Raw genomic sequence first — 13331 nt, 5'->3', positions numbered from 1 at the left:
AGTGAAGAACTTAACATTCACAAAGAAAAAGTAGCTCATCCAATAATGAACAGCTAATAAATGGTAGAACTAAGATTCAAAATCAGATCTTACTTCAAAAGCTATATTCTATTTTCTCTGTGTTATATGCCTTCCATATCAAGTCCTTACTAATTCCATGGCCATAGGACTCTTCCTGAACAGATTAGTCATTCCATTAAGTTCTATGCTTAAAATATACAGCAGTTACAGAGCAGATATGGGCATTTCCCTCCTCCTCCCCTCTTCATGCCCTCTCTTGTTCCTTCTACCCCCACCTCTCTCTCCAGTGTACTCATATATACATATTCCACCCCAGCTCTAGTTAAAGAAAACCGCTGCTGATATATAGCTTTTGCTCTGCTTAATTTGATGTAAGCTAGTCCAAAATATATCAGTCATGACACTCACTGAGTACCTACTGTTTTCTATGCATTCTCCAGTGTGAAGACCACAAAAGAAATTCAGACATAACCCCATTCTTTTGGAAATTTTAAAACCTTGAACAGTCCTGTAGAATAAGTTAAGCATGTAGACTGAAACAGTTGACACTAGAAGGCTGTTTGTCCTCAGTGCCAAGTGGGGGTCCCACAGGAAAGTGAGGCAGACATCTGCATGGGCTCGAAGTGGTCAGACAACAGAATTGAGGTGAACTTTGAAGGATGGAAAAAATTCAGATAGATGGACAAAGAGGAAACAGATGTGCTCTGGGATCAGTGAGTTTGAGAGGCAGCGTCAAATTACAGAAAGGGTGGAATAAAAGCCGATCCCTGGTGATTTCTGCTCCGGTGTTTTGTGGAATCCGCAGGGACAGTGCTCCTTCTCTCCTGTAAGCTTCATCTCCAGCACTTCTTCTGGCATCCTAACCCTCTTCTATTTGTAATGTGACTGTTCACTGCGTGTTACATCCTTCCCAAATGCGCAGGAGTGGAGGAGAGTTTAATCAAAATCATCTGGGGAGTTTATTTCAAACTATACAGGTTGTGTGTCTTATCTCTTGTCCTTAAGATTCTAGAATGGGGACTGTGGCAGGGGAGGTCTCTGTGTCTGTGCCAGACAGTAAGGACTTTGAGGGCAGAAATGGTGTCCTATTTCTCTGTGATTGTCACAGGGCACGGGGCCTCGCACATACGGGATGGGTGAGTAGATGGAATGAATGAGGACTTGAGAACAGCTTGAAGGGAAGCTGTGAAGTTTGCAGCTTGAAGATGGGTCCCTGTGGCAATAAGCCCTGACATTTTTCCATCACTTTATAGTGTAGAAAGTACTTTCCTTTCCATTCTTACATTTGACCGTCTCCTGAAGGAGACGTGGAAGCACTTGTGAATGGGCCTACTCAGAAGTCTGTGGCTTCTGTAAGTCCAGGCTTTCCCACTGTATCTCTGCCCGTATCAAATAAGACCACTGGCCGGTGACTTTTGCCATAGAGATCAATGCCGTCATGGTTTTCAATTCTCAGACTGTGGTCCACAAACCAGCGGTGTCCGAATCACCTGGGAATGTCCTAGAAATCTGAAATCTCAGGTCCCATCTGGAACCTCAATTGAATCCTAAACTCTGGTACTGGGTCCTTCAATTTTGGGGTGTGGGGGGGAGGAGGGGTGTTGTTTTTACGAGCTCTGCAGGGGATTCTGATACTACGCTAGGTCTGAGAAACACTAGTCCATTCTGTTTCCGACTGGTTCACTTTGCTAAGTTCTTCGCCTTAATCATAATAAAAAAGAGCTCTTCCTCAGACTCCAGAGGGCAGGAACCCCTCATTGTCCTGAGGGTGAGAAAACGACACTGAGGGGTAACAAGTCCCAGGGATCCTTAACGGAAAACACACTAAGCAAGCCCTGATATGTGGGATTTGTAAATTCAAAATACTCATACGGCATTCCCACCGGGTCGACCACCACCACTCCGGGGCCTGCGCTCACCCTCCACGTTCAGACTGGGGGCCGGCTCCACCGCGTCCCGGCAACTCAGGGCGCTGTACAGCCTACCCAATCCGGTGCCCTCGGAAGGAAAACTACAATTCCCAGCATGCCTCACGCCGCCCCGTCAGGCGGCAACAGGCCCCGCCCCAGGGTTCCTGGCGCGCTGGTGGCAGCCTTAGCTCCCGGCGAGCGGCGATTCCGGAAGTCCCGCGCGGGGGCCGGTGGGCCTTCGGCCCAGGCTGCTATGGCGTTGGCTACTGTAGCTGCACTCCTGGCCGCACTGGGTGGGGCCCTGTGGCTGGCGGCCCGACGGTTCGTGGGGCACAGTGTCCAGCGCCTGCACGGAGGCAGAAACTCGAGCCTCATGCACGGGAAGACCGTGCTGATCACGGGGGCGAACAGCGGCCTGGGCCGCGCCACGGCCGCCGAGCTGCTGCGCCTGGGGGCGAGGGTGATCATGGGCTGCCGCGACCGTGCGCGCGCCGAGGAGGCAGCGGGTCAGCTCCGCCGCGAGCTCCGCGAGGCTGGGGGCCCGGAGGCCGGCTCTGACGCCGGCGAGGCCGGGGAGCTCATCGTCAAGGAGTTGGACCTCGCCTCGCTGCGCTCTGTGCGCGCCTTCTGTCAGGAGATGCTCCAGGTGTGGGTCTCCGAGAGCCAGCGGCAGATCGGGGACGGGAGCGGCCCTCGGCGGATGCGCGAGGCGGGGCCGGAGACTGAGCGGGGTGGGTTGGGGGTGGTACCTCCGGGACTGCGGGTGGGTGTGACCTTGGGAAAGACCGAGTCTAAGAGTGGAAACTGCCAAATGGTGTGAGAGGATTTGGGAGGGCAGACAGGAAATTGGTAGGAAGGGCCTCGGTTTTCCAAAGATGCTGAGAAAAACATGGGCCCAAAAGGAAAATAAGCCAGTTTCTGAATATCTCCTTTTTTGTAAGGACAGTCCGGGATTGGGGGGCGGGGGGAACCTGTCAGATCTTCAGATTTTTGTTTTCTGTGTCTGAAATCAGTGCACCAAGCCATCTTTCAGAGCCTGAGAACCAGGGGCCTTGAAGCATTTTTTTCTTTCCCCCCTTCCTGCTGGGGTAGAAGTTTAGCTCTCTGCCACCTGTGCACTCATTAGTACCAGCTACTTAAACAGTTTCTGGCCTGATGTCTAAATAGATTGGAGCTCGGAATCCCACTAGCCATGTGCTCTACACGGGAACAGAAATAAATATAATACTTAGTATTTATTGAAGGTTTCCTACATGCCGGGAGCAGTTCCAAGAATTTCAGATACTTAAAAAAGAAAATTTTTTTTTTAATGAAATTAAAATGCCTTTGGCTATTATTGTCATCGAATCCTCAGTAACTCTGGTAGACAAGTTATCCCCATTTTACAATGTTAGGTAACAAAGGCATAGGTAGGCCAAATAATTGCCCCAGGATCTGTATCCAGAGCCCTTGCTTTTAACTTCTGTACTTCTGCTGCCTGCCTGGGAGGTGTAGGAATCTTTGTTTAGATGATAAATATTCCACTGAAGTGGGTGTTCTTTGTTGAAATAGGTAGAAATGTTTCCCGCAGAGGTGACTTGTAAAAGGGCATATAGAAGAATGAAAATTTTAAATTAGCCAGTGTGGGAAAGGTGCCAATATGAAATGGAGCCTCTTGGGTTTACAGCAGATGTTCCCAAACTTTCTAATGCTGGCATGATGCCAGGAGGCCAAAGAAACTGTTTATTAAGTAATTAAGTCCAAACAACCTAATAAGTATTTATGTCCTAACAATTTAGTAGCTGTTTGAGAAAATAATACACATAATTGAAAGAAAAAAGATACTTCATTCTTCAGTAACTATAATTACTAATGGGAAATGTGCACCTGTTGTTCACTGCATAAACTTCACAGTCTTTGGAATCAGGTTGGAAATGTCCATTCCCATTTCTTGTTCTAAATTGATACTTAACATTGTACTTGCATTTTACTAAAAACTCAGGTTTACGAAGATGGGACACCATTGAAAGAAATTTAGCACAATTTAATGTTGATGGTGTGAATCATTTGCAGCTGGTAGTTTTTGAGTTGTTGAGCAAAGTTTCACTTTGTTTCCCTGGAAAATTTAAAATCCCTAGCACCCTGTGGAGTTCCTTGTGAGGTTCTGGGGTGCCGTGATGCAGTTTGGGAACTGTTGTAGATCTAGAGAAGTTTTCTGTTTGTTTGTTTGTCTTAATGGCTAGTATTTCATTATCAGGTAAAACAGGTTAAGAAATAAGAATGCTAGTGTATAAAAGATGCTGAAGCATTAAAAGTGGGTCTTCTTATTGTTCATTAAAAATGTAGATGGGTCTGAGTATGCTTCTCATTTCTGAGACTTAAGGCATTTTATTACTTTGGCCACTTGAGACAGAACCAATTAAAAGTTAAGGAGATAAACTTTACTAAGTTTCTTTCTGGCTCTAAAGTCCAATGACTATAACCAGATTTTTTTTTTTTTTAATGGAAGTATAAATTTCCCACAGGTTGGTATTCATGGTATTTATGTCATTTATCTCCTCGAATTAAAAAAAAAATTGTGAATGATAAAGTCTTAAAATAACACAAGGCCAGCAAAGAATGATGGCTCAGAAATGATTAATACAGGAAACTCTTCCAAAGGATTAGTGAAAAAAGAACACTCCTTTCTTTCCCCCATGGGTGAACTTTTGCCTTCTTTTTGAAGTTGACTGTTGGAAAAGCCAAAGGTGCTTAGACAGACAGAATGATAAATAGTTAATCCTCTGGCAGGTAGGCTGTGATAACAGTTGTGAAATTTAACACATTTTTCTTTTTACTTACACTTGGCAAAAGGGCCAATGAAATTTGAAATTTGACCTCAAGTTAATTTAATCGTAGGTCATCATTGTGTCTTTACACCTGGAACATGTTGTACATTTCTTTTTCTCTGCCCATCAAAAGAGACAGAGAGGAGCCAAGAGAGGGCTAGGGAAATGAAAAGACTTCCTTTTGAGGACAGTCTAAATTTTAACATTTTACTCTGGAGAGATGCAGGAGGGTATAGACAAAGTATAAGATTCTGACTGTATAGCTGGGGCCCTTCAGAGTTTGAAAGAGGTAGATTTTATATAGGGGAAAAAAAGAACTGAATCTTAAGTTTATAGTAGAGGTTAAAGGTGTTTCTTGGCCCTAACTCCTCTCTAAATGTCCTTTGCTGTTACTGTAAGACTTAGTATTTATGTATGATTCATGCTTGTATCTGATATTTTTATATTACCTATTTAATATTTTTCTTAACATTTCCTTGATTCAGTTATGATGTTTTCTCTAATTTTAATTTACATCCCTGACCCTTTGTATTATATGTCCCGATTTTAAGGGAGCCACTTGGAGGTGCTCCATCCCTATGGTACCATTTGCCCTTAGAAAAGTACAGAATGAAGTAGTCCTAGTTTGCCCCTCATAATGATAATAACAGCTCTGGGAATAAACAATGCTGACCTGCCTTCTGCCATATTTCCACTTCTAGCTGACATCGACTCTCTAGCTTTGATGTGAAACTCCCAATTAGAAAAGCAAGCTAGCTTACTAATTCCAAACAGGCGCATTGTATCAGAAGATTTCATCTTCCAGTTTCTGTTTGCCACCCAAGATCCCAGTGATACTGCACAGATCACCTAACATTGGGTGCTTAGTTTGCTCACAGAGTTGGTGAGGGTAGATGAGAGGGCATGTGAAAAGCACAATGCCAGGTCCACATTAAACATATAAGTCTTTCCAACGCGGGGGTTGAAATTGTTGAAAACAATTTGTTTTCAATTGTTGAAAGCCCACAGAGGCACTTTATAGAATTTTAGTAGTTGCAAGAACTAAAACTTCATTTTAGGCCTGTGTTCATAATCGCCCCATTCTCTTTGACATTTAAAGGAAGAACCTCGACTGGACGTCTTAATCAACAACGCGGGAATCTTCCAGTGCCCTTATATGAAGACCGAAGATGGGTTTGAGATGCAGTTTGGCGTGAACCATCTGGGGCACTTTCTGCTCACCAATCTTCTCCTTGGACTCCTCAAAAGTTCAGCTCCCAGCAGGATTGTGGTAGTTTCTTCCAAACTTTATAAATATGGAGATATCAACTTTGAAGACTTGAACAGTGAACAGAGCTATAATAAAAGCTTTTGTTACAGTCGGAGCAAACTGGCTAACATTCTTTTTACCAGAGAACTAGCCCGCCGCTTAGAAGGCACAAACGTGACTGTCAACGTGTTACACCCTGGTATTGTGCGGACTAATCTTGGCAGGCACATACACATTCCACTGTTGGTCAAACCACTTTTCAATTTGGTGTCATGGGCTTTTTTCAAAAGCCCAGTAGAAGGCGCCCAGACTTCAGTTTATTTAGCCTCTTCACCTGAGGTAGAAGGTGTGTCAGGAAAGTACTTTGGAGATTGTAAAGAGGAAGAACTATTGCCCAAAGCTATGGATGAGTCTGTGGCGAGAAAGCTCTGGGATATCAGTGAAGTAATGGTTGGCCTTTTAAAATAGGAACAAGGAGTGGAAGAGAGCTATTTATAAAACTGGCTGCCAGTTATATCTGTAATCAGAAATGGGGTGGCTTGAGTACTTGCTACTTGAAAACTGTTTTGATTTTACACTAGTACTGCTGAAAGGTACATATGGATATTTTGAAGTTACTAAAAGGTTATTTTTTGGAGAACATAAAATTTCAGAAAAGATGTCTTAAATATACAGTATGCTTGCTCAATTATAATTTCTAAAGTATATTATACTGCTCATTTTACTATTCATGGATTACGAATATCAAAGAATCCACTGACTTAAACACCTTGTGAACTTTTTCAAATACCTTTTGAGTTTCGTGGCCAAAGTGTTAAATATTTTTATTGCAGTGCCGGTTTTTGTGTGAAAATAACATGCCTGCTGTGTGCACAGTTCTTACGTGGAATAAATTTAATGGTGCAAATCCTTAATTGTGTTTTGTTTTGGTTTTTTTTTTGGTTTTTGGTTTTTTTTACTAGTTTCATTGAAATGAGTCCTTTATCATCTTATTAACCTCCACTGATCTTGGTGTGCCCAGTGTCTTTCTCCCCGCATATCTTGCATGCTGCCTTAAGAAGTAAGATCTAGGGGCACCTGGGTGGCTCAGTGGGTTAAGCCTCTGCCTTCAGCTCAGGTCATGATCTCAGGGTCTTGGGATCAAGCCCCGCATCAGGCTCTCTGCTCAGCGGGGATCCTGCTTCCTCCTCTCTCTCTGCCTGCCTCTCTGCTTACTCATGATCTCTCTCTGTCAAATAAATAAATCTTAAAAAAAAAAAATAATAAGATCTAAAACTCAAATCTGTGTCATGGTGTCATGTGCCTGTTTAAAAATATGCAGTGGTTTCCAGTTGCCCATATGGGGTTTCTAGCTACAGAATTTGTTCTTCAAAAGAAGTCTCAAATGCAGAATCCGGGTTGGTGAAGCAGGTCATAACAATATTGCAGGGGTAGAGTCTCCCAACAAATAAGTTCCTTCTGCCAGTTCCTGGAAAGACTTTGCAGAATATGATAATTTACAAACCATTTTCATTTAAGTTTAAACTCCTTAATATGAGACTGCCCATGAGCTGGCCATAGGATTACCTTGTCCTCTTTGTGCTGTCCAATAGAACTTTAGTCAATGATAGAAATAATTGTGTCCACGCTGTCCTATAAGGTACACTTCATTTATTTATTTTGTAAGGTACACTACACATTCGTGGTTATGGAGTGCTTGAGATACAACAACTGAATTTCTAATTTTATGTTAATTTAAATAGGCACATGTGCCTAGGGACTACTGCCTTAGGCAGCACATCTCTGTTCGCATAATTGTATAACAACATCCTCAGTACAGACCATACTCACTTGTCTCTTGGCCTTTCCTTATATTGTTCTTTTAATTCCTGTAGGAAGAACCAGTCCTTTCTCTACTTTGTTTTAATCGATCATAGCAGCTTCACTAATTACTTATTCAAAAATCCAGTTGAATAATTAGAATTCTCCAAGGAAAGATTTTATTCTTTTATTCTAGTCTTACTAGTTTTCCTTCCTCAAGTATCAAGTGTCATACCTGACACACAGTAAACATGGAATAATGATGTTTGAATGAATAACTAAGTAATGAATCGGTGGTGTGCACATATAAAAGGCCGAATAGGGATATTTTAGGTGTCTGTTAAAGCATAAAAAATAATTAGTAATTCTTTGTCTTAACCATCTGTTACTGGAAAAAGGAATTATGACCATAAAGGGTTGTACTACACTGAATTCAATGACCCTTTTGGTCAGGAGTAATCCTCGATTGGTTATTGTTTTTAAGACTCTCTCTATTATTTGGTTACCAGTATCAGTTCTTTCTGAAAATGGCAGTATCTTGGCAGATCACACAGAAGATCTGTTTGCCATTAGAGCATTGGGTTGTGAATATGAGAAACACCTAAATGTTTGTACTGTCACAGGTGTATCTTTGCAGGTGTAGTGGGTGTATCTGCGTCATGCTCTTTGAAATTTTTAAAAAGAATGCTACAAAGAGACTTGCTGAACTTAGAAATATGGGCAGGAAATACACCAGAATGCAACTTGGAAAAATGGAAGCTAATAAATCTGTCCTACACCTCGACTTCATTAAAAAGAATGCTTTTTTTTTTTCCTTTCTTTTTCTTTTTTATTCAGTTAATACCATCTTTTCTGGCTGCATTTTGATACCTGATGCTTTTCAGGGGAGTTGGGTCTTTTGTAAGAGTCGAGCCTTTCAGAGTTCTTGTTTGTGGCACCATAATAAAATAGGATATATTAATTTATCATGATGGAAAACTAGAAACTCATCTGGAAACACCAAGTATTTAGGTAAAATGAGCCGCCATTTGGAAGATGTCCTTCCCACCCTGTGTTAGATGGAATCGAGGACTAATAGCTATAGTATGACTCGTTGGTTTGGAAGATTATTAAACCCTTCTGTTCTGCTGACTTTTGTATATTGATAATTATTCTCACCCTTAGCAAAATGTTCTTAGAAGGATGCAGCATGCCAGATAATGGACTCATCGAGCCGGAAACCCATTTTCACATTGGTTTCTGGCTTCATCTTTTGAAATGTTGACTTCTACTTCAAGCGACTTGTTCTGAAAAGAAGCGCGATTAGAACTCTTCTGTCTCAACTCAGAGTAGCTATTTTTTTTTAAAGATTTTATTTATTTATTTGACAGAGATCACAGGTAGACAGAGAAGCAGGCAGAGAGAGAGGAGGAAGCAGGTTCCCTGCTGAGCAGAGAGCCAGATGTGGGGCTCAATCCCAGGATCCTGGGATCATGACCTGAGCTGAAGGCAGAGGCTTTAACCCACTGAGCCACCCAGGCACCCCCTGAGTAGCTATTTTTTTATAGGAGGTTCCCAGTAGCATTTATCTGGGATAGGGATCTCAGGGCGTAAACACACCACCACTTCGGGTTTGATTAACAGCTCACCACTCAGTTTTCCCGACTGCACTGGCAAGACACTTCACCACCCCACACCCACCCACCCCTCAGCTTCTGTTTTCTTGACTTTGTCATTGAGATAATCCTTTAAAGGATTGCTCAGTGAATGAATGAGCAGCATATATGAAGCATTTAGCAAGGTAGCTGGCATAGCGTGGGCAGTCTCTGTTTCCCCTTCCCCAATGTACCTAATCATTACTGTTAATAGTAATTAGTAATAGTAATGCTTACAGGAGTACGTATGATGGAAACAAGACTAAACCAAGGATCAGCAAACTTTTTATAAAAGCCCAGACTAAATATTTAACTTTGCTAGGCCATATACAATCTGTTACACGTTCTTTTTTCTTTCCTTTTTTTTCTTTTACAATCCTTTTAAAATGTAAAAACCATTCTTAGCTCATGCAGGCCATGCCATTATACTGATGCAATAGCCTAATGGACTGGCTTTTTTTTTTGTCTTTCAGACAAGGTGCATGGTAGCAGTTCTTGCACGTACTGTAATTCTAGTTTTGTTTTTGTTTTTGTTTGTTTGTTTGTTTTGTTTTTTTAATACGGCTCCCGTTGTTTCTTTATATCATTTCTAATCTTGTATGACTGTTCGTTTGCAGACCCAGGAAGTCTAGAGAATGTATTTCTTAAATCTCTCTCCAGCTATCGATTCTGGTGTGAGGAAATCGTACTTATCCGCCTTCAACTCTCTCCCCTCACCAAACCTGCTGGGCCTGGCCCCAGATCTGAGAGAACCTCTATTTGAATATTTAATTGATTCCAAATGTGCTAAGGAACACTGAAGAGAGAACATGTTACTAATCACCCTTCAGGAGCTTGGCGCCCACAGGCAGCTTCAGATGTTTCAAGAAGCTTATCTGGACAATAGGGAGTTAAATTAGTTACAGGTTAACGTGAAGGAAGGTAGTTCGGTGAAATGCTCCTTTTTATGCAGACAGTAAGGAAGAATGTTTGCGAAATTAGATGTTTAACCAAAGTACAGAGAAACACATTTAACTAACGATTGTTGAATAGATTTACTGTCATAATTCCATTCTTTTTGGAAAACATACTGACTGATGTTCATAGCCTGTAAATGCTCTAAGCTGGCAGGCTCCCTTCCAGCACACCCCCGGCACTGCTGTTCCCACCTGCTGCATCATATATTGAGGAAGAGAGCTGTGTAGCTTTCAGTTATTCATTTAACACATATTTATTGAATGTCTATTATGTGCCAGACATTAGTCTAGGTTTTGGGGACGCAGGAGGCAACAAGTAAAACACCAGTGTGTGTGTTAGTTGTGCTTGTTATTAATCATAACAGAAGTTATTCATCATAATACAAACCAACAAAAAACGAGTACAGAAAGAAAGAATTTCTATGAAAAGTAAGCTGAGTGCTTTCTGAAAACTAAATGAAGGCAAATCACTAGAAACGCTATTGAATAAAGTTCTGTAACAACCGTCAAATACTAAAAATAGATACTATAAAAATCTAAACGCCCTCTCTTTAGTGCTTTGCAAGTGACTTTAAACTTTGACTCCAGTTTAAAGACACAAAAGTTGGAAGTCATGGACTATATTGTTTAAGTGAGTAAAATGCAAGAAGATGGAATTCCAAGTGAACTCATACTCAGAAAAACAACAAAGGAAAGCCCTTAGCCTTGTATCAGAAGATAGGCAAATGAATGAATGTGCCGTATGTTTCAAGTTCAGATAATAAATCCCGGGTGCATATGATTCATCTTCATGATTTCCTTCTTTAATCAACTTGTTCATGTAACCAGCCAATTCCAAATAAGAGGCTAGTGCTGTATAAAATAGAGCTATCACGGACATCAGGAAAGTTTCAGTTTGGAGGAATTGGTAATAAATGTGTTCTGCATAATGAGTCATATTTTCCCAAAGACTCCAACATCTAAATTTGAGATATACATATTATTTGTGCCCCCAATATACTTGATTCTTAGATTTATTTCATCCTGATGGGTTTTTGCAGCCTAGGATTTATTTTCATCATCAATCCTGTGTTTGTTTCTCTGCTTCATTTTAAGTTCCTACTAATTGTGTTAAATAAGTAAGTTCCTAAACATTTAAGTGATTTTTTTCAGTATGTCATTTTACCTTTAGAAGTTGCCATGTTACATATGATGTATGATAGCCTGTTCTATCCTAAGTTGCAAGCTTTAGGTCTGTTCAAAAAACAACAAAAAAGAAGATGCTAACTTCCTCCATAGATTCTGACTAAAAAAAAAAAAAAAGACAAAAAAAAAAAAAACTTCCATCTTTTTTTTATTCTTTGGAGGGCATATACCCCTAGTCTAAATAGTTTTCCAGTTATCCAGTTATATAGGATTTAAAACCTAACCCTAATGGTACCTTTTAAATCCTAATGGTACCATTTTTACTATGAGAGCAGTGAGCTGAACGAGTAAATAGGAGTTTAAGTTGTAAATACATTCAGAAGATCTTTATCTGTACAGACGTACATACAGTGTTGGCATTTTAGGACTATCTTGAAGTTGTGCACATGGTTTGAGGAAATGCTGAGCACAGAGAAATACATAATCATTATTAGTTTGTGAAAAAAGCAAAGTGAGTTTCTGCCACCAACCCATGAAAGCACAGGAAATGGCTTCATGTAGTAGGTGTTGGAGTCTAAGCATTCTGTTGACAGAAGCGGGTTCTACCCAGGGGTTTTGTGTTCATGTAATCAAACACTTCAGAGCTGCAGCCTAGCAAGCTCAAGTACACCCACCTCAGAGTTTATCTTTAGCTCATCTGGAAGAGTTTATTTTAAACATTGAACATTGTTTGCTGCTGTTGAAATGAAAGTGAGAGAGTTACAAGCTTTTTTCCACTGCCATCTGGCAGATTTACTGATGGATCGGGGGCTTTAATCCATGTAGCCCTGTGTGTGGGAGCTATTGTCTTTGTGTTGATCATGCAGCTGGCTTGGCTGAACTTTAAAAAGCTCACACAAAGCTATCAAGAGCCATCCTATAGATAAATGAAGTTGGGGGTGTTGCAAAAGTCAGCGGAGTTTTTTGCAGGAGGGTGGAGAAGGCTGGAATGTATACTTTTCATTCTTCTCTGAACACACATTTTAAAACCTGTTGTTCTCTTTGTGACCCGGAAAAGAGGAAGATACCCATATTGGAATATTTTGAAAGAAAGAATTGAAGCTACAAAAAAGTGACAATAGCTAAATTAGAAAAGTGTGCAGCAGAGTAGAATGGAAAGGAACAGTAGATGGAGGGGGGGGTCTATATCTCATTAGAGCAAATGTGGGATTGCAAGAAGTCAAAGGAATGTACTTTTCTTTTCAGTGGGGATTTCCCTGTTTTTTGTTTTGTTTTGCACCATGTGTCATATGGGACATTCAAAGATATATACATCATGTACCTAATCCTTAGTTGTAGCTTTCTGGGAATGGAATAATGTAGGATCTCAGTCTACATTACACTGAGTATAATTCATGACTCGTTCTAGTGCATAATTCTTATCATAGCCACAAATGCATACACATGCATTAAGAGATTGCATGTGAGCGACAGGCTCTGTGCAAAACAGGATACCTTCAATAACCTTGTATTAAGTTTATAGGAACACAGGAAGACATGTAGAACCAGAAATATCTTGGGTATATTTGACTGACATTCAGTTTTCTTTCCTAAAAATGAACACAAAGAACTACATGACGCACATTCTGCATGAAAACCAGTCTCCGACACATAGGTGTCCTAGTGCGAGATTTTCAACTGAGAATTTAAAGGAGGCCTCCTTCCTACTGTTTTTGTCTATTTTCTGGTAGTCCTGGAAATAGAGTTGCCTTTTTTTATTCATTTTTGCTCTTCTTGTTTTGTTTTGTGTTTTGAGGACAAGAGCCAATTGAGGTAGACCCTGTAGTTCT

At 40.9% G+C, this 13331-nt stretch overlaps 1 protein-coding gene across 1 annotated transcript; it reads left to right on the top strand.

Moving 5' to 3' along the window:
* The first annotated feature begins 2093 nt into the window (after nt 1-2093).
* Nucleotides 2094-6901, top strand: RDH14 (retinol dehydrogenase 14). Its single transcript, XM_045980038.1, has 2 exons — nt 2094-2577; nt 5838-6901. Exons 1-2 carry the CDS (start codon nt 2185-2187, stop codon nt 6453-6455), a joined length of 1011 nt encoding a protein of 336 aa, XP_045835994.1. The 5' UTR covers nt 2094-2184; the 3' UTR covers nt 6456-6901.
* The last annotated feature ends 6430 nt before the right edge of the window (nt 6902-13331 follow it).

Source organism: Meles meles, chromosome 15 (assembly GCF_922984935.1).
Source record: "Meles meles chromosome 15, mMelMel3.1 paternal haplotype, whole genome shotgun sequence".
Taxonomy (NCBI): Eukaryota; Metazoa; Chordata; class Mammalia; order Carnivora; family Mustelidae; genus Meles; species Meles meles.
This window is presented reverse-complemented; position numbering and strand designations above follow the sequence as displayed.

Bases quoted from the DNA above. Each gene is read 5' to 3' on its own strand.
- RDH14 (XM_045980038.1), top strand. From the start codon at position 2,185: ATGGCGTTGGCTACTGTAGCTGCACTCCTGGCCGCACTGGGTGGGGCC. The intron at 2,578-5,837 runs GTGTGGGTCTCC...TGACATTTAAAG, and splicing joins TCTGTCAGGAGATGCTCCAG to GAAGAACCTCGACTGGACGT.